The sequence below is a fragment of the Ranitomeya imitator genome, chromosome 6 (genome assembly GCF_032444005.1).
Source record: "Ranitomeya imitator isolate aRanImi1 chromosome 6, aRanImi1.pri, whole genome shotgun sequence".
NCBI lineage: Eukaryota > Metazoa > Chordata > Amphibia > Anura > Dendrobatidae > Ranitomeya > Ranitomeya imitator.
Window position 1 is genome coordinate 20,404,552 of NC_091287.1, and position 21,941 is coordinate 20,426,492.

Sequence of the window (21,941 nt, forward strand, 5' to 3'; positions counted from 1 at the left end):
TTTTTGTTTTATCCCTACCTGGATATTACCCTTATCACTGGATTCTGCCTTCATCCCAATTTTTTTTTTTTTTTAAGTTTTGCCTCATCTTAATGGTCCAACTTGCCGTTTAGGACCACACCTTTTTTTTTTTCTTCTTGATTTTATCTCTCCTGCAGTTCTTAGCAGGCTACTGGTCTCTGTGTGGATCTCAAATCCTGTACGGAATTTTTTTTCTTGTAGATTTTTTGTGAAGTTCGGAGCAATTCTTTAGCCTTCATAGACCGGTTGTGGCTCAAGAATCCCTCCATTGTGGATCAATAACGCTATCTAGGAATTTACATATAGTAGGGTCCCAGTGGTCAGACTCCCAGTAATCGTACACAAGGAAATGTTGGGGAATTATGGAAATTCCAGAATGGATAGAAATGATTTGCAAATGGTGAAAAATGAGAATGAAAATTGTTCAAAACATCTGGATTTATTCAATATTTCTTGTGGTTTTGGAACATTCCAATGTTCCCTCATGCAGATGTTCCATTCCACTGCTCTCAAAAACTGTTATGACGCAAGGCAAGATGGCAGGTTGGACCGGAGGGTGGTCGTCTTCAGCGATGAGTCATGCATTTTGTCTTGGACGTGATGATGGTCAAAGATTGGATAGGAGACCATTTGTCACACAGGTCCTACTCCCGGGATTATGGTGTGTGTACAGTAGTTGGACCCCTATCGTCTTCATCCAGGGGCACTAGCTTGGCGTCACATTGATTTGTTGGTGGAACCAGTGGTGCGGTAACGTCCCTAAAGTGTCCCAGGAACTCTTTTCCAAAATAACAACGCTAGGCCGCATGTTGCTCGTGCTATTGTGACCTCCTGTATGTCCTAAACCTGCTCCCATGGCTGCAGCATCTCCGGCCTTTCCTCCTATTGAGCACACCTGAGATGTCATTGGTCGGCGATTACACGGGAGCTGCCAACAGCGGATCTTGATGATTTGTTGCGGAACCCTCCTCACGTGACCATTAATGACCTCACTGATCGCAGCCGAGGCTGCAAGTGTAGTAATTTCTGCACGGGGCTCAGATTTCAGACTGAAAAAATTTGGATGTATTAAAAGTTTTTTTTTTTTTTTCATCATTTGCAAATTAGTGATGTATCCCTCCGGTGATTTTTGTTACTCCACGACTTGGTGTTATAATTTCCATGTTGGAGTGTATATTAATCCCTTATCCTGATATATGAAGCTTATGGAACAATTCCTTTAAGTAAATTAAAGTCATCCAAACTCGCTAATTTTGGTGAAAATGGTCAAAAATTTGTATATGCGGAAGTTGGGGGGGAAAAAAGGATGGAGTGAGCTGATCATGCGTGAATCTGTCGAGAGGAGTAGCTCGTCATTAATTATATGTGTGTGACATCTTCATGGAAATGTGTCCTATGAATCGTCACATACGATACAAATTAAAGACCTTCATCGCCAATCAATAGAATATTTCCTGAATGTGCAGCATATGCGGTTAGGTAACCACCATTGACCATTTTCGAGGCTCCTGTAGAAATAAATCGAGAGCCACCTTTCTATTCCAGGAGAGCACGTCTTACATGTGTGTGACATTTGGGGGACATCCTGATGACCTCCTATAAATGTCTCAAATTGGACAACCCGGTTAACCAATGTCCAGTTGCTCACTCCGGTCTTTGGTTTTGTACGATATCGTAATTTGCAAAAATTTAATCTAATTTAAAAATAAATGAATAAAATTTTATAAATAGTCATTTCAATAAAATTGATAAAAAAAAAAAAAAATCAAACGAAAAACTATTTTTTTCAAATATCTGATCTAGAGGGAAGAATTGGGAAAATAGAACCTTTTTATGTCAAATGGGTCTGGAATTGATCCTTTGAAGTGTGTGACATGTAGACGATTCATCTCGGACTCGGGTCATCTAAGTGCGTTCAATGAATGGACAATTGTATCGTGTTTTTTTTTTATTTTTTTAACTGGACTTTTCGTCCACAATCACAATAACCTCCAAGTTCTCTTCATCAGACTCTCGCTCTTTCTTGTCTTCCTGCCTAACGATGTTAGGAGACTGTTTGTTTTGTCTAATCGGATACAGACTGCATTCCATAGGTTATAAAGTCCGGAAAAACAGTAGTGTCTGAAAAACCTGATTTTCATTTCAGATATGCTAATTGGGAGCTTCCTCCCCGATTATTTGTCCCTGGAGATAAATTGACCCCTGAGTAAGTGATATTTTAGTTTTCTTTCTTTTTTATGCTATATTTAATTTTCATTTCAGAGGTATTTACAAAAAAAAATAAATTAAAGTTTTAATAATAAAATTCTTTAATTCCCGTCTTATTCCAAGAAATACGACCAAACCAAAACATTTTGATCTTATAAAAATCAGGACAGTCAAATTCTATTGTAAAAAAATATTGCAGCATATTTGTTAAATTCTTTGAATTATTTGACTGGATATAGTTGGTTTTCCAACCTTGTTAACTTTTTTTTTTTTTTCCTTTTAATTTTGTTCCTGACAATCAAATGGTTGTTTTTTTTTTTTCCTGAATTACATCTTAAAGGTGTAGAAAACTCCAATTTATCCTCAAAAGTTTGCTTCCATGAAGAGGGCATTGATACTTTTTGATAGTTTTGAAATTCACTTTTTTTTAAATGTATGAATCAAAATGTGCAATTACTTATACTAAGGTTAGACACTGTAGACTTAGAAAAGAAGAATTATTCTCGTTTCACAATTATACGTTTTAAACAATTAGTCTCCAAAGACCGAAGCATTGAAATGAAGTCCAGTTCCGCTCTCGCCTTGCTTCTTCGAGTACAACACCATCTTCCCCTTCCCCTTCTTGACACAAGGTCTACCGGGAGTAGTGAACCCCAAAGGGTATGTGCAGGCAACGTCTTTTTCTGGCAGATTCCATCTGATTCCACCAGATTCCACCTGGTACCTGTATGAAAAAGCGCTAACATTTCGGGAAAAAAAACATTGCTGTACATAGGTCCCATCTTTGGTGACGTCTTTGACCTGACTCAGTCTTCAAAAGACGCGAAGCAGCTAAAAATAAGTGCCTGATACTTCTTGTGGCATCCGTTTGGAAGCCGAAACAATTTTATATATGAAAAATACAAAAACGACGAAAAAGACGTCAAAGAAGACTCTTCAAAGAAACACTGCTGGGGTTTTCCTGATGCATCTTCTGCTTTAAAAATTACGGCTTAGTCTAAAACACGCCATGTGCGTTTACCTAAAGATTGCAACAGACTTCGTGTGTGACCATTTTGTGTAGTCGTCGTTGACTAACATTACATGTGTTCTCAGTTATGAGGCAGAGATGTGACGCGTGGTCAGACAAGCAGTGGTCCGGACTGACAGTTTGTTCCATATGGTAGGCGGCAGACAACAAATAGGGTCAGGGTACAACCCAAGTCAGTGTAGGGTAGTACATTTCAAAAACCTGACCTGCACATCCAAACATAGACTGAGTGTGAACAGGTGCTGAACCCAGAGTCGCCAACTCGTATATAGTTAAGTAAAAAGGGCAGCACACTGCAGCGCCAAAACATGCAAACTTGAAAACACGAAATTTGATCTGCATTACTGCACTAGAAATATGAAAAATGAGAGCGTTTAGCGCATAAAAATGGCCATATTTATGTGTACCTCGTAGCCACTTTACGGCATCTCTCTTATACGATGTCCTACGCTTGACCTACCTCACCGAGAATAAACGTCTCCATCTGAATGGGTACATGTGAAACCTCTTCTTGGACTCAAATTCTCTCTTTCTGTGGAGGGGTATTGGACCTACTATAATTAAAACACCTGTGGCTAGGAGGCGGGGAGTGCACGATCAGAAGGCTAAAGAATACATTTCAAAAACCTGACCTGCACATCCAAACATAGACTGAGTGTGAACAGGTGCTGAACCCAGAGTCGCCAACTCGTATATAGTTAAGTAAAAAGGGCAGCACACTGCAGCGCCAAAACATGCAAACTTGAAAACACGAAATTTGAACTGCATTACTGCACTAGAAATATGAAAAATGAGAGCTTTTAGCGCATAAAAATGGCCATATTTATGTGTACCTCGTAGCCACTTTAGTGTAGGGTAGTAAACTTTAGGATCCCATGATTTAGTGGAATGAGGAGATTCCCTTAAGATTTGTAGATGAGCAGAACTTTGGACAGCAGTGGGAGTTTGGGCATGTGCAGGCTCTTTAAAACAGAGGGAGTGAGCTTGCAAGTATGCCCTAGAAGAGACCGCAGTCTCAAAAAGAGACAGAAACCTGCAGGAACTATACCACCTTCAGCAAAACGCAGGCAGAGAGCCTAATCCCACCTATGGATAGGCCACCATTGCCATCTGATATCTGATACAGCCGGAAAGCATGACCGGTATTCAGCAGAATCTAAATGTAGTGATTGCCCAAAAACTCCAAATCAGAGGTCAAACTGATCCAACAAACTTTGTTTTTTTACTGTCCAGCTTCCTGGGACATTTTTGCCTCCAACAATCTTCTTTATCAGTAGACCCCCTTCTTTAAATGATGGCTGTGCCTGCTCAGTGGAAAAGTTGTGAAGGTACTTTTGAAGACTGACAACTCCTTATTTAGATCTGAGGCAACTTGTTTCATATGACCCAACTTGATGTATTGTGATGGCATCAGATCCTTCTAGAGGTCAAACAATGGCTTCTCCCACTTGATGTCCCCCATTCCCCTTCCCCTCACATGCCAGATCATTGTTAATAAAAAAACCTTTTCCTAGAAGCCACACTTTCCGATTCTCTTGCTTTCCCCCCCTTCTTTTTCTCCTCCCTTCTTTTTCTCCTCCCTTCTTTTTCTCCTCCCTTCTTTTTCTCCTACCTTCTTTTTCTCCTCCCTTCTTTTTCTCCTCCCTTTTTTTCTCCTCCCTTCTTTTTCTCCACCCTTCTTTTTCTCCTCCCTTCTTTTTCTCCTCCCTTCTTTTTCTCCTCCCTTCTTTTTCTCCTCCCTTCTTTTTCTCCTCCCTTCTTTTTCTCCTCCCTTCTTTTTCTCATCCCTTCTTTTTCTCCTCGCTTCTTTTTCTCCATCCTTCTTTTTCTCCTCCCTTCTTTTTCTCCTCCCTTCTTTTTCTCCATCCTTCTTTTTCTCCTCCCTTCTTTTTCTCCTCCCTTTCATAAACTTCAATAGATGGGTGTAACCTGATCCCTCAGTTATCCCGCCATCTGTCTTCTTGTAAGGAGGACTGATTTTTGTTATTTTTTTCTATGAATGAGGAGTTCAGGAGGCAGTGGGAAGTGAAGTGACTTATAAATGGAGAGAAAAAAAATAGATTTCTTTTTAACAAAAAAAAATTAAACAATTTTTTTTCTAGATATGTGATTAAAACTATATTTTAGACCTTTTTTTTTTTTTATATATTACATAGGGGATATTTTACAGTATATTCATAACTTTTACAGATGTTAAGAAAGTTATGTTTAATTAATGATTTAATTGTCCAGCTATTTCTTCCCCATCCATTTTTCTTGATATTTTTGCACTAGTATTTATTCAGGTTTGTTAATACTACAGGCACTTTTTTTTGTCCTGGCTGTTTTTGTCTTTTAAAAGGCACAATAATAATCAGGCTCAATCATTTCCAGATCTCTCATCATATTTTGTTTCACAAAACCTACATTTCCGTATTTCCATTGTGAGAGATACATAAACCGGAACCCTGGATGTTATATGGTTCATGTTTTCTTTTTGTAATGAGTTTTTTTTTTTCTCTTGAGTGTTTGCTGCTCTCAATGTGGATGGGACAAGGCCGGGCTTGCTGATGGAAGGAGAATTGTGAGGCTCATACTTATGTAAACCCGAAGGGATTTAAAACAAAATTATGCCTGAAACAGAAAAAGAAAATAAATTTTACTTTTTGTGATCTCTTTTCTTGGGGAGGAAAAAATAAATAAAATAATAAATTGCCGGTAAGAAGAGGGGGATTTATAGTTTATCCTATAATTAAATATTTATCCAAAAATTACTGTAAATTATAGTCTCATTTTTTTCTGTTGGTATCCTTGATCAGGAAGTAGAAATTTCAAAGGAACATGAATATTATTTGTATCGTGGTAGATGCTTTAGCCCTCTTTGGGGTAGATGTACATGTAGGAACGGCCAAAAAAATTTCATGAAGATATGTTGTGCCCTAATTATTCAAATCAAGCCAGACATGTTAATGAAAGGAAGGATCACCAAGCTACAACTTGCCTACTTTTGGACACATCATACGAAGAGAGCGAACACTGGAGAAGGACATAATGGTCAGAAGAATAAAAAGAACAACGAGGAAGACCAGCAACCCAATGGCTTGGTACTATCAAAATAAAAGTGGAGAAGACCCTGGAGGACCTATCTAGGCTTGCAGAAGATCGATCTTCCATCAAGTCGCCATGGCTCGAGATCGAGCTGAAGGGCGTTAAATAATAATAACAATAATAGAAATTATTCAAAATACTTGAAAACTTTCCTGAACTTCCCAAAGTAAGGGGGACCTCCTCCTGTGATTGTCAGCAAATCTCAAGGGTCCGCCTTGCCTGCCTGGAACCTCCAGCAAATCAGTGATTATCAGGAGGTTTCTTCATTTTCAGCGCAGTGAAAAGGCATCCACCATGAGTTAATAAAGAAGTAGCCATGACACCACAATACACTCATGATAGCAATTTCCGTGGATTTTCTGGTACCTGTGGTTGTTATAGAAGTTAATATTTGCTGGTGGCTAAGGGGGTAATGGTCAATTATCATGGGTGGCTTTAAGTTTATAAATAATACCCCATGTAGTTAAGGGCGGCTTAGAGGTCGATATGTGTTATTCTTCCTAAATTGAAGGAAATAATGGTGACAGTCTTGGTAGTCTAGAGTAGTGACCCATCTAATACCAGCATCCCTGTGTCCTACTTATAGAGGCCCCTACACACATTAGCCTAACATCGGCCGAACCTGCCAATATCATCAATGTCGGCTGACTGTCTTCTCTATATGGAGGTCTCCCGACTCTCCATCCAACAGATTGATTTGGGGAAGATCAGCATCCGACATGTCTGAAGTGTCACGGTTTCATCATTCACTGTAACCTAGGGATGCTGTGAGTGACAGCTGAGCCGCCCTATAGGATCTGGAGTGTGCTGAACTGTCAGTACTGTGAGTGACTGTCCAGTCTGACGTTGGGCTGACAGCATTTTGATTGACAGTCCTGCTGCTCAATCTGGCCCAATCTGCGGGGATTCCTCCAGGTTTTTTTCTGTTCTTGATTATTTGCTAGCTATTTAGCTGACTAGCTGTGAGCTGACCATTGTCAGTTGTAGCTTTGCTCTGTGTTTTGATTCCCTGATCTTGTTGCCAGACTTTGGATTTATCGTGACTACTTGTGTATATTTTCCCTTTTGCTCTCTCACCTCAGGTACCTGACACCGGACTTGGCCTCTGACTATCCATTTGTCTTATTCCCTTGATGTTCTCTCCTGGCTTTGCACCACTGACTGTTACTTGTCCACGACTTTGTAATCGAGTCATCCCGGTATCTGACCTCTTGACTACCATGTCTCATGGCTTGTCCGTGAGTAGTGACTCCGAATCACATTATGTCTGGCAGCGACTCTCTCGTAGAAAACACAGCAGTACCCTGCATCGCGAGCGGTAGCTGCCGGCTGACTAGTCGATTTGAACTATCATTCGGTTGATGGCAATCTATTGTGTATGGAACCCCTTACTCTTCATAAGGCTCCTCTGCCCATGGTAGAACGCGTAAATAAATTCTGCCAGCTCCTGCTCTGCGTAGATCATAGGGATTAATGAAGGGCAGATAAATAAATCCATAAAAAACACTTTTGGTGGAAACAGAATATGCAAATTTTCTCTAATTGCAAATTTAATTTTCCAGGATAGAATGCAAGGTGTGTACGTCTCCTCATACTGGCAAGCCACACCTGGCATGTCACTGTCCATAAGGAGAAAACTGATGACCCTGATACCATTTTGTTCACATACTCCAATTGCCTCCCTCCCTCCCCCCAGAATGGTTTTTCTGTACACCAACTAAAAATGTCACAAAAATGGTAAGTGGTAGAAAAAATTACAGTTTTGGGCTTTTTGCAAAATTCACGAATGGCAATTTGATGAATTTGGAGCAAAAAAACTCAAAACCACAAGTCAAAAAAGATAAGTGACTTACGGTAATTAAAAAAAACACAAAAAAAACCACAAATGATTCGGGCCCTAAGCAAATATAAATTATGCCAAAAACTTAAAAGGTTAGTCTCATGTAATATGTTCAGAAGTGCTCCGTTCTCGGCCTCCTGGCTTCCTGCATGTATGTCTGAAGATTGACCATTCAAACCAGCGCCATGGATGTACCACTGGCACAAAGTGCGCACTCGCCCATGTATGCAGCACTGGAGAAGCAGCGGGACACTAAGGCTATGTGCACACGTTGCGGATTGGGGTGCAGAATTTTCCTCACAAAATCCGCATCTCCTGGCAGAAACCGCAAGTACGGATTTTGTGCGTTATTGATGCGGATTTTCTGCGTTTTTTACCCCTGCAGATTTCTATTATGGAAGGGAAACACTGCAGTTCCTCACAAAAGAAGTAGCATGTTACTACTTTTGTTCCGCAACGGTTTTCATGCGGATTTTTCTACACCATTAGCACAGCTTTTTTTGTCTATTGATTTACATTGTACTGTAAATCACTGTGCGGAACTGCAGCTTTTCTGCGCGGAAAAATCCGCTGCGGATCGGCACCAATTCCGCATCGTGTGCACACAGCCTAAGGCTTATTTACACCTCCGTTTCTTGCTATATATGGTTTTCATGGATAGCACTCATACCTATAATAGTGAATGAGGTTATTCACATCTCTGTGATTATTCGTGGACTTTATGTGGTTTTTACAAAATTGTGGAGACGTGTCCGATTTTGATCTGAGTTTCACTGTAAGCACTGCGCTCCTTGCCTAGGAGACTGGCCGCCACTGTAAGCACTGCGCTCTTTGCCTAGGAGACTGACCGCCACTGTAAGCACTGTGCTCCTTGCCTAGGAGACTGGCCGCCACTGTAAGCACTGCGCTCTTTGCCTAGGAGACTGACCGCCACTGTAAGCACTGCGCTCCTTGCCTAGGAGACTGGCTGCTACTGTAAGCACTGCGCTCTTTGCCTAGGAGACTGACCGCCATTGTAAGCACTGCGCTCCTTGCCTAGGAGACTGGCCGCCACTGTAAGCACTGCGCTCTTTGCCTAGGAGACTGACCGCCACTGTAAGCACTGAGCTCCTTGCCTAGGAGACTGGCCGCCACTGTAAGCACTGCGCTCTTTGCCTAGGAGACTGACCGCCACTGTAAGCACTGCGCTCCTTGCCTAGGAGACTGGCCGCCACTGTAAGCACTGCGCTCTTTGCCTAGGAGACTGACCGCCATTGTAAGCACTGCGCTCTTTGCCTAGGAGACTGGCCGCCACTGTAAGCACTGCGCTCTTTGCCTAGGAGACTGAGCGCCACTGTAAGCACTGCGCTCCTTGCCTAGGAGACTGGCTGCTACTGTAAGCACTGCGCTCTTTGCCTAGGAGACTGACCGCCATTGTAAGCACTGCGCTCCTTGCTTAGGAATCTGGCCGCCACTGTAAGCACTGCGCTCCTTGCCTAGAAGACTGGCCACCACTGTAAGCACTGCGCTCCTTGCCTAGGAGACTGGCCGCCACTGTAAGCACTGCGCTCCTTGCCTAGGAGACTGGCCATCACTGTAAGCACAGCTCTCCTTGCCTAGGAGACTGTTCACCTTTGTAAGCACTGGTCTCCATGCCTAGGAAACTGGACATCACTGTAAGCACTGCTCTCCTTGCCTAGAAGACTGGACGCCACTGTAAGCACTGTGCTTCTTGCCTAGAAGACTGTTCGCCTTTGTAAGCACTGCTCTCCTTGCCTAGGAGACTGGATGCCACTGTAAGCACTGCGCTCCTTGCCTAGGAGACTGGCCGCCACTGTAAGCACTGCTCTCCTTACCTGAAGGTCATAGGAAGTGGCTCGTTTCACATGAATGAAATGGGCTCTAAAAATTCCAAGAGAGATGCTTGCACACAACGGAGATTGGCCGCCACTGTAGGCACTGTGCTTCTTACCTAGGAGACTTGCCACCACTGTAAGCACTGCGCTCCTTGCCTAGGAGACTGGCCGCCTGTTGTGAATTCAGCTTTTGGGCTCCCTCCGGTGGTTGTAGAGGGTAATGCAGTTGTGCCTGGGTTGCAGGAGTGGACATGTGTATCTACTAATTGCAGGACTGACTGGGGTATATAGCTTTGCTGGATCCTTTAGTCAGTGCCAGTTGTCCATTGTTCTTGAAGGATTCACTTCCATGCTGGTCTTTCCAGTTTGCTGTGTTTTTCTACAAAGATAAAGGTACCGTCACACTAGACGATATCGCTAGCGATCCGTGACGTTGCAGCGTCCTGGCTAGCGATATCGTCCAGTGTGACAGGCAGCAGCGATCAGGCCCCTGCTGTGATATCGCTGGTCGGGGAAGAAAGTCCAGAACTTTGTTTCGTCGCTGGATCTCCCGCTGACATCGCTGAATCAGCGTGTGTGACACCGATTCAACGATGTCTTCCCTGGTAACCAGGGTAAACATCGGGTTACTAAGCGCAGGGCCGCGCTTAGTAACCCGATGTTTACCCTGGTTACCATCGTTAAAGTAAAAAAAACAACCACTACATACTTACCTACCGCTGTCTGTCCCCGGCGCTGTGCTTCTCTGCTCTGGCTGTGAGCACAGCGTCCGGAAAGCAGAGCGGTGACGTCACCGCTCTGCTTTCCGGCTGCCCGGCGCTCACAGCCAGAGCAGAGAAGCAGAGCGCCGAGGACAGACAGCGGTAGGTAAGTATGTAGTGGTTGTTTTTTTTACTTTAACGATGGTAACCAGGGTAAACATCGGTTTACTAAGCGCGGCCCTGCACTTAGTAACCCGATGTTTACCCTGGTTACCGCCATCGTTGGTCGCTGGAGAGTGGTCTGTGTGACAGCTCTCCAGCGACCAAACAGCGACGCTGCAGCGATCCGGATCGTTGTCGGTATCGCTGCAGTGTCGCTTAGTGTGACGGTACCTTAAGTCCTGGCTTGTTTTTGCTGTCCACCTGCAGTGGACCTTATAGTTCTGTTCATTTTCATGTTTTTGTCTTGTCCAGCTTTGTCTGTGAAGGATTTTTTGCAGCTTAGCTATTTCTCTGGAGATGCAGATATACCCCCCATGTCTTTAGTCAGATGTGGTGATCCATATTTTCTGCGGTGGATATTTTCTAGTGTTTTTATACTGACCGCATAGTACTCTGTTCTATCCTTTCTTTTTAGCCTCCTATGCTAAAATCTGATTTCATATCTGCGTATGTTATTTCCCTCTCCTCTCACAGTCAATATTTGTGGGGGGGCTATCTATCCTTTGGGGATTTTCTCTGAGGCAAGATAGGTTTCCTGTTTCTGTCTTTAGGGGTAGTTAGATCTTAGGCTGTGCCGAGGGGTCTAGGGAGTGTTAGGTACCCCCCACGGCTGCTTTTAGTTGCGCTGCTAGGTTCAGGGTTTGCGGTCAGTACAGGGACCACCTTCTCCAGAGTACGTCTCATGCTGCTCCAAGGCCACCAGATCATAACAGTCGCCACTGTAAGCACTGCGCTCCTTGCCTAGGAGACTGGCCACCACTGTAAGCACTGCGCTCCTTGCCTAGGAGACTGGCCGCCACTGTATGCACTGCGCTCCTTGCCTAGGAGACTGGCCATCACTGTAAGCACAGCTCTCCTTGCCTAGGAGACTGTTCACCTTTGTAAGCACTGCTCTCCTTGCCTAGGAAACTGGACATCACTGTAAGCACTGCTCTCCTTGCCTAGGAGACTGGACACCACTGTAAGCACTGTGCTTTTTGCCTAGGAGACTGTTCGCCTTTGTAAGCACTGCTCTCCTTGCCTAGGAGACTGGACGCCACTGTAAGCACTGCACTCCTTGCCTAGGAGACTGGCCGCCACTGTAAGCACTGCTCTCCTTACCTAGGAGACTAGCCGCCACTGTAAGCACTGCGTTCCTTGCCTAGGAGACTGTCTGCTACTGTAAGCACTGCGCTCTTTGCCTAGGAGACTGACCGCCATTGTAAGCACTGCACTCCTTGCCTAGGAGACTGGCCGCCACTGTAAGCACTGCGCTCCTTGCATAGGAGGCTAGACGCCATTGTAAGCACTGTGCTCTTTGCCTAGGAGACTGGCCGCCACTGTAAGCACTGCGCTCCTTGCCTAGGAGACTGGCCACCACTGTAAGCACTGCGCTCATTGCCTAGGAGACTGACCGCCACTGTAAGCACTGCTCTCATTGCCTAGGAGACTAGCCGCCACTGTAAGCACTGCGCTCCTTGCCTAGGAGACTGGCCGCCACTGTAAGCACTGCACTCCATGCCTAGGAGACTGGCCGCCACTGTAAGCACTGCGCTCCTTGCCTAGGAGACTGGCCATCACTGTAAGCACAGCTCTCCTTGCCTAGGAGACTGTTCACCTTGTAAGCACTGCTCTTCTTGCCTAGGAAACTGGACATCACTGTAAGGACTGCTCTCCTTGCCTAGGAGACTGGACGCCACTGTAAGCACTGTGCTTCTTGCCTAGGAGACTGTTTGCCTTTGTAAGCACTGCACTCCTTGCCTAGGAGATTGGCCGCCACTGTAGGCACTGTGCTTCTTGCCTAGGAGACTGGCCACCACTGTAAGCATTGCGCTCCTTGCCTAGGAGATTGGCTGCCACTGTAGGCACTGCGCTCCTTGCCTAGGAGATTGGCCGCCACTGTAGGCACTGTGCTTCTTGCCTAGGAGACTGGCCACCACTGTAAGCACTGCGCTCCTTGCCTAGGAGACTGACCGCCACTGTAAGCACTGCGCTCCTTGCCTAGGAGACTGTTTGCCTTTGTAAGCACTGCGCTCCTTGCCTAGGAGATTGGCTGCCACTGTAAGCACTGTGCTTCTTGCCTAGGAGACTGGCCACCACTGTAAGCACTGTGCTTCTTGCCTAGGAGACTGACCGCCACTGTAAGCACTGCGCTCCTTGCCTAGGAGATTGGCTGCCACTGTAGGCACTGCGCTTCTTACCTAGGAGACAGGACGCCACTGTAAGCACAGCACTGCTCTCCTTGCCTAGGAGACTGGCCGCAATTGATAGACTCCAGAGGTGGATGGTAATCTCGGAAACTAACTGTACTCACTAAAATTAACAAATCCCTCCTTTCTCGAGAACATCGATGATTTTTAATAACAACAGGTAAATTCCAAAAGTTGCTTATTCCATCTTGTTAACGGGTAAACATGCAGAAAAGAAGCATTAGATTTTAATATTTTTTTTTATATATATTTTTATGTTTGGTTATGCATTATTTGCAAATTTACTTGAAAAAATAGAATTTGCTAAAATGTAAATTTTTCCCTTTCTGACATTTTTGGTGCTGGGTAAAATCATCTCGCTTCCTTTTGGGACATATTTTGAGATTAAAATGTAAATTGAGTGACAGGTGGAAGGAAACTGGCAATAGTCGGCTGAAGGTCATAGGAAGCGGCTCGTTTCACATGAATGAAATGGGCTCCAAAAATTCCAAGAGAGATGTTTGCACACAACGGGATATATCTAAGGGTGAAAGAAGAGTCTTGCATCTTAAGGAAAAAGTGAACATTTACTGCATTATATCGGGTATTGAATTTAGATTTTGTTTTTCCACGCACCCTTAATCCACATAGGAAAAAAACCCTGCAAAATAAAGTGAAATGCTAATTATTCTCAAGGATTCCATTTTGCGGCACATCATCTTATTTTTTTTTTTATTCTCGCCAAGGACCATCTTTGCCAAAATCAACCTAAATTTAGAGTCCAAACTTGGCAGATTGTTGCAGAAGTTTCACATTCTGTGGCCGCCCCAATTATCAGAATAGGACTTGTAGAAATCGTGCACATGCTGCAGAAACACCCTCAGATGCATGGAACTAATTAAATCGGATTAAAATATTGTATTTTTGCAAATTCTTTCCTTTATTTGTTTCCTTACTTTATTTAGTTTTACTTATTTTGCTGAGCGTGCACGACTGATGGCTATGGATTCCCTTGTCTCCCTCTTCCCCAGCGGATGATTTTGGAGGAATGGAAAATGAATTTTTTTTTTTTAATTTAAACACTCGGGAGCTGATTCATCAAAGCTTTTATGCTACAAAAGTGATTTAAAAGCTTTTACGACACAAAGTTGCACAAAAATTTAGCAATTTTTGGTGTTTTCACGCCACTTTGGATCAACTTTGCCAAAATGGGTGACACTGTGGAGGAGCCAGGACGGGGCATGGCCACCCCCTGTCCTATTCATGAAAAGTGCCGGCAATTCTCTTACTCCAAAAATGCTACTCTGCATTTCTGAGAGGCGCACACCACTCAGAAGAAGTGGTGTGTGCCTCTTAAGGAATTTGGTGCCTCTTCTTCTCCATCAAATTTGCCATTGCGCGAGTGTGCACTATGCCAGTTTTGATCGGCCCCCAATCTGCTGTATTCCGACAAATTAAGCACTAGCGGCTCGTGCTGCGCTCCCCATTGCGGCTATATGCATGTTCAGCTGAACTGAGCATTTATGTGTCTAGAAAAGTTGAGAAGGATAGCTGTTGTACGAACGTGCTATCCTAAGGAGTGTAAACAAAAATGGAGAAGAGAGGAGGTGGCGCTCCTGGTGTGATACCCGGTGGTCAAATAGAGGAGATTGAGAACAACATACACTAACCTGCCATGGTTATGCTACAGGCATAGCCACGTTTGCAGAGCCTGCGGTGCTTACCCTGCACCAGTCGCCATCCCCGCTTCCATGTTCGGAACGACACGTGATGCTGATGTCACCGCAGGTCCTACGTCCTACAGGTCCTACAGGATGGTAGATGGTCTGCTGGGACTGCTGCACCCAGCCGCTGGCCCAGAAGGGTGCAAGGAAGGAGAGGTATGGCTCATTAGGGTGCTCAGACCAAGACACTTGTTTATAGATTGAAAAGAAACTTCTTTACTTGGTCATTCTAATCACAAAGCTTTTCGGCAGTGAATCTGCCTTCATCTGGTGATGACCTGATGAAGGCAGATTCACCGCCGAAAAACTTTGCGAGTAGAATGACCAAGTAGTTTCTTTTCAAGCTATAACAAGTATCTGTCTTGGTCTGAGCGACCTAATTGGCCATACCTCTCCTTCCTTGCATCTTAAGGAGTGTAGGCATAGTGCAGGGCTTGAAGGGAGCAGAATGGCATAAGAGTTCAAAAGGCACCAAATTGAAGAGTCGTCCTCCACCCCCGAATTCCTGCACTAGGAATAACGCGTATACATGTTTTGCCATGACTCGGGCGTTTCTTTCATAGAATTGGATAAGATTAAGGAAACGTTACCGAATGCTTCCAAAAGTGGTTAGTCCATATTTTGTAGGTAGCGTTGCAGCTCGGTCTCATTTACTACTCATTGTACTTAAGTGACCACTGTACTTTCTGCAGACTTTTCATTGTCTACTTATGAGCCACTTTTTCACTCATGAGCCACTTCTTCTCCTGCCCCTTGCTTCTTGAATAGAACTTCCAGCCTGTAAACTAAAACATCTGCCCTGCTTACCAAGTATTCAGTTTAAATCTTTTCTATTGAGGCCTGTGGAAACAGCAGAGGATGGAGTTGCAGATTGAAAGACACCCACAAACCAGTGCTGGATTCACAGCTACATTGCTCAGTACTACTGTGCAATATCCTCCATAATGCATTCATGAAGTGTGTCAGGAAATAGGAAGAAGTTCTGATTACTTCAATTACACATACAGGGCTCTGACCTGCAGTTTCCTCTGCCTGCCAGCACAAAGCTGGAATTCTAAGCCACTCTTTCTCCCTCCCCCCTGCTTTATAGCGTAATGTGAGACTAGCGTGCAAGCAACACTCACTGAAATCGCTGAGGAATTTTTATGGCTTTGCGCTGCGATAGCCAGTCTTCTCTCTAAACCCCTCACCCCCCCCCCCCCTCCCACCGGATACCAGCTATAACTGGTACAGCAACTGTCAACCGCATGGGACTCTTTATTTGCTGAAAAGTGATGGATAATGGCACCAATCAGGGATAGAGATATAAGGGTTACATATTCCGAATGTCAACGGAGAGATCTATAACTCCCTGAAATCGCTAGGATCTAAACCCGACGCAATGCAATGAATGGATTTCTCCGTAAGGTGGTCATATATCTATGCCATGTTTATACTTAAAAGAACCCCCATGACGTGGTGAGCATCATGAGCATTGTGTCATTCTTCTACGAGGTTCATACAGCAAGTTATATATAGAAATGGCTTATCATAACTCTAAGGGGAGTATTCAGCCTCTGAGTGAGGTCACCACAGGGGGAGTGCCTTGGTTTTGGGGCATGGGGATAAGTGAGTAGGGCATCAGTCTTCACTAGTCTTTTGTCCTGGGTCTAGCTGCGAGACTGATCTGTAATGCATCTGGATGTATGCCCATCCCCCACAGCACATGGTCTGTCATGAGATGAAATGACATAACGAACTGTAAGTGTTTCTCAACATTAATCCCATTTTATTTGTAATTGTACTGTACATACGATACTTGTCTACTCTTATAATATCTTTTTATACTTCTGTAAACACTGCCTACCTTTTTGGAGTAAAATATATAAAATTACTAACTTCGTTTCTCCTTGCTCTATAACGTACTGTCATGTCCTCTGAAGTGAAGTACACTACTAATCTGGGTTGGCTCCGGACTCGCTATTAATTAAGAAATCTGAGCTGTTGGCAGCGGATTTGTCCTGTGCGTTTGGCAGATTTTGTAGCTAATGGACGGCGTTGATAATTATTGTTCCCGCCTGAGTGGGAGTAGTTGTCTCGCCCTCGCTGCAGCATGCTCATTAGCCAGTACAAAGTAAGGCAGCCTTTCTGGCGACTAATTATCCCAGGTGCAGTACCTTGTCTGACCTGAGGGTAAGGGGGTGGGGTGCCAGAGAGCTGCAAGTTCCAAACCGGAACTGAAGTTGGATATTGATAAATCCCCTTTAGAAAGGAACAAAGGGCAACCAAACAACCCCAGTTCACGTCAAGTTAATGCGAGCGGTGGGGATGATACAGGTATGCTCCCTGGGATACGTGACAAAGTGTTTTACCTCGCCACAGCGCTGTATCTCAGCGACACAGCTCAGGACTGCATTATAATAAGACAACTGAGGGATCACATGGATTCATAGCTACACTGCTGGGTACTATTGTATAATCTCTTACATGACGCATTCAGTAAGTGTTTTATTTCACCCGAGAGATGGATCACAGCTACACAACTCAGTGCTGCTTTATAATATAAGAAAATTGATGGATTGCCTATAAATTTTTATATAGAGGGAACGGGGAGAAGTAGAGAAGCAGAAACACACACAAAACCTTGCTACTTCTTTCCCGTAATTGTTCATCTCCGTTCAGTGCTGGATTCCCATTTTTCCTCCTATGTAGTGCTGTATAATGTTCTCCCAGCTGCTTGTTCTTCTGGACATGTGCTACATAAAGGATAGAAGTCATATAATGCCAAGAAATAGTGATGTTCCTTATTTATACACAGGACAGCTTATTCTGAAACCTTTAGATACAGCAAATTCTGCTGTACCTGCACATGGGTCGCAGGCTGTTCTCCGTTCACTGACGACAGTTTCTCTCCTTTTCCCATCAGGACAGTCATTTGCTTATTTTTCCATGCAGCATTAGACGTTTCAATCTCTTGTAACAAGTGGCGCACATGTTATATCTGGTTTTATCAGCAAATAAACAGACAGATTTGCGAGATGAAGATGAAGAATAGAAAAAACCAAAAACCTCTCCCCAGCTATGTGTGCGCTGAAGAATTAAGAACCTGGAAATTTGATAATGGAGAACTAAATCTAAAAACAACTTAGTTCTGCAAACACATGTGCCACGGGAGCGGCTGCCAACTCCAAGAAAACCTCGCAATGTTGTTATAATGGATACCAAATTTCCAGCTCGATTGGTGGTCTGTTGTATAAACTTGACTTGTTAAGTAGCTCTGTATTTGATTAGCTTGTTGGCACTAGGACTTGATCCAGGATATTAAATAAGTCCTGTCGTTGGGTGGAGGGGGAGCAGCCTTCAAGAATGTTTGCCATAAGCAGTTTAAAATGTACCCTACAAAAACAAACCGCACACAGATTCACGAGACCTCTCCGTGGGTCGGCTTTCAACATCTCAATTTGGAAATGAAGCTGTAATGTACAGCAAATAGAATCCAGCTTACTCCATAGCTTATATGGGAGACCATTGCTGGTCCATCACATTTGGAATCCAGCTTGTTCCAGGCTCCAAGATGAGAGCGCAAAGCTAGCTCACCAACTCTTAGAATACAGCTTTCTCCATGCCCTGAGATGAGAGAGCAATGCCCATCCATCGGCTTTAGAATCCAGCTTCCTCCATGGCCTGAGATGATAGAGCAGTGCCCATCCATCGGCTTTAGAATCCAGCTTTCTCCATGGCCTGAGATTATAGAGCACTGCCAATCCATTGGCTTTAGAATCCAGCTTTCTCCATGCCCTGAGATGATAGAGCAGTGCCCATCCATCGGCTTTAGAATCCAGCTTTCTCCATGCCCTGAGATGATAGAGCAGTGCCCATCCATCGGCTTTAGAATCCAGCTTCCTCCATGGCCTGAGATGATAGAGCAGTGCCCATCCATCGGCTTTAGAATCCAGCTTTCTCCATGCCCTGAGATGATAGAGCAGTGCCCATCCATCGGCTTTAGACTGCAGCTTGCTCCATGCCCTGAGATGATAGAGTAGTGCCCATCCATCGGCTTTAGACTGCAGCTTGCTCCATGCCCTGAGATGATAGAGCAATGCCCATCCATCGGCTTTAGAATCCAGCTTACTCCATGGCCTGAATTGAGAGAGCAATGTTGGTCCATCGGCTTTAGAATCCAGCTTATTTCAGGGCCCAAGATGAGAGAGCGATGCTGGTCCTATAGATTTAGAATCCAGCTTAGTCCATGACGTGAGCTCTTAGAGCAATGTTGGTCCGTAGGCTTAGAATCCTGCTTATTCCATGGCCCAAGATGAGAGCGTAATGCTGGTCCAGCGACTCTTTAGATTCCAGCTTACTCTACAGCTTAAGTGGGAGATCAATACTGGTCCATTAGGTTTAGAATCTAGCTTATTCCAGGGCCTGAGTAACTAGCAATGCAGGGCCACCGGCTTTGGAATCCAGTTTATTCCGGGACCCAAGCTGAAAGCAGTGTTAGTTCACCAGCTCTTAGAATCCAAGTTACTCCATAGCTTGAGATGTTAGTTCAATTCTACTCCATCGACTTTTGATGTCTCCATTCCTTGAGTGAGTCCAGTATTTAGCCTAGTGGCCAGTGTAAAAAAAAAATTTGCATGATTATCAATTTTTCCCCCCAAATATATACCGTAGATAGTGATATAAAAAAGTAACGTAAAACTCTTGATTTAAACAAAAGGTCATTTTCTGCATTTTCTGATGTCACCTTCCCTTTAATAGAGGCTAATATGACGACCACCTTTAACATCCTACTGGACGGACCCTGTACTTGTGCTTGTTAACAGCCCACTGATTTCCACTTTCCAGCAGGATGTTATGAGAACGGGCGGCACGGTGTGCAGGATCGGGAGATGAGGAGTCAGATAGGAGCGGCTCTCCGCGTTCTTCTTCCTCTTCTACATTGTTGATGATCTTCCCCCATCAGCGACGCGATTGCTATCAGATAAAAAAAAAAATCCTTCCTATACAGAGCAGCATAAACGAGCCCCACGGAGCGGACATTTCATCATTAAAGCGCGAATTGGCAGCGGAGGAAAGAGAAGTGGAGAAATGTTTCATCGACGGAAGCGAGATTACAAACAGTCTGCAGAGCGCTGATGTGTCAGCCCCCAAAAAGCGCGGACTCCCGCTGTCCGTAATGTGTGGGAACCACAGTGTCCAGCCCTGCTTGTCCTATTAATGCAAGATTCAAGAGATTTCTGTGTACTTAGGTGACCCGAATGGGTTTTCTCTGCTGGCGTAGAGTTCTGATATGTCCTTCGTCAGTCCCCATAACTATGGAGGATGCACAGCCTCCATACTGATACTTGGCTGCTAAGGCCAATCGGTGACACATGATTGTAAGAAATGCCGCCAAACATCTCTGTAATGTGTCCTACTGATAAATCTAAACCCTACAAGTAATCAAGTCACCCAGATCCTCAATCTCTGACCGGCTGTTAACGATCACTCTTCCCCTCATCCATGAAAAGAAAAGTTCCTACAATATGAGGGCTGTAATTGTCTACAAGCGGAACTATCCCTTGTCATAGAGACGCAGAAGTCTGGAGAACTCTTCCTGCTATACCGCTATCTAAGGAATGATAATACTAACATCCTAAACATTTCTAGGATGGGTGGGATGGTTTTCACAGCTCATATCTCATCCTGCTGGTGGTGACTAAGAATATTGCACATGCCTTTATTCACTAGTGTATTTCACTAGATGTGTAACGCAAGGTATTATAATACTGCCCCTATATACAAGAATATAACTACTATAATACTGCTCCTATGTACAAAAATAGAACTACTATAATACTGCTCCTATGTACAAGAATATAACTACTATAATACTGCTATGTACAAGAATATAACTACTATAATACTGCTCCTATATACAAGAATATAACTACTATAATACTGCTCCTATATACAAGAATATAACTACTATAATACTGCTCCTATATACAAGAATATAACTACTATAATACTGCTCCTATATACAAGAATATAACTACTATAATACTGCTCCTATGTTCAAGAATATAACTACTATAATACTGCTCCTATGTTCAAGAATATAACTACTATAATACTGCTCCTATATACAAGAATATAACTACTATAATACTGCCCCCCTATGTACAAGAATATAACTACTATAATACTGCTCCTATGTACAAGAATATAACTACTATAATACTGCCCCTATGTACAAGAATATAACTACTATAATACTGCCCCTATGTACAAGAATATAACTACTATAATACTGCCCCTATGTACAAGAATATAACTACTATAATACTGCCCCCCTATGTACAAGAATATAACTACTATAATACTGCCCCTATGTACAAGAATATAACTACTATAATACTGCTCCTATGTACAAGAATATAACTGCTATAATACTGCCCCTATGTCATGGCTCCATTACTTCAAGTGCTTTTTTGCATTTACTTATCACTCATAATTTGCTGATTTACAGATAATGTTGCCCCAGATTTTATAGTGGTGAGGTTTTGCACAAAAAATTTGCATATTTTTAAACCGCTGCATTTGTTTCTGCGCAGCTCCGCACTGCTACATCTTCCCTAATGTTTTCAGTGCTGAGAAAGGGCCAAGGTGACATTTTCTATTGTGCCGGTGTTTTTCATTGCTTTACACCTCTATAAGCTGCAGACAAACCCTTCACCTCGGCCCATCAGTAACCGTGAACTCCCAGCCTCAGAGCTGCCAAAATCTGCAGACCTCGCTGCCATTCACCTCCTCGTAAAGTTGAAGCTTTGGGTAAATCTGCGTCTGTGTAGCCCGGGGGGTGGGTGTCTGCTCCGCTCACTGTTTCCAGACAGAAATGGCGCAGGTTCTCAGAAGACGGGTGGATTACTGTTAATTGTTTAACTTGTTTGCTCTGTGTTCGCAGTGCTCCGACTATGACCTGGATTTTGGCACCGAGTGCTTGCATTTGGCCTTGACTTATAGTAAGACGAGGGCTAAGCTTCTGGAAGGACCCCCCGACCTGTGGAAGGTAAATAGGGCGCACAAGGAAAGTTTAGCTAACTCTTGGGTTCTTTGAGCGCACTATGGAGCCGGCCCCCAA

At 43.8% G+C, this 21,941-nt stretch overlaps 1 protein-coding gene across 3 annotated transcripts in view; it reads left to right on the forward strand.

Moving 5' to 3' along the window:
- The window catches only part of CRPPA (CDP-L-ribitol pyrophosphorylase A), a 204,858-nt gene that overhangs the window by 35,037 nt on the left and 147,880 nt on the right, over positions 1-21,941 (forward strand). For all 3 annotated transcript variants that reach the window (XR_011313932.1, XM_069729305.1, XM_069729306.1), the window contains exon 4: positions 21,765-21,869. Coding sequence is in view for 2 of the 3 variants with exons in the window: in XM_069729305.1 (XP_069585406.1) it covers positions 21,765-21,869 (105 nt within the window). In the remaining variant the exon portion in view is untranslated. The remainder of the gene's footprint in view (positions 1-21,764; positions 21,870-21,941) is intronic.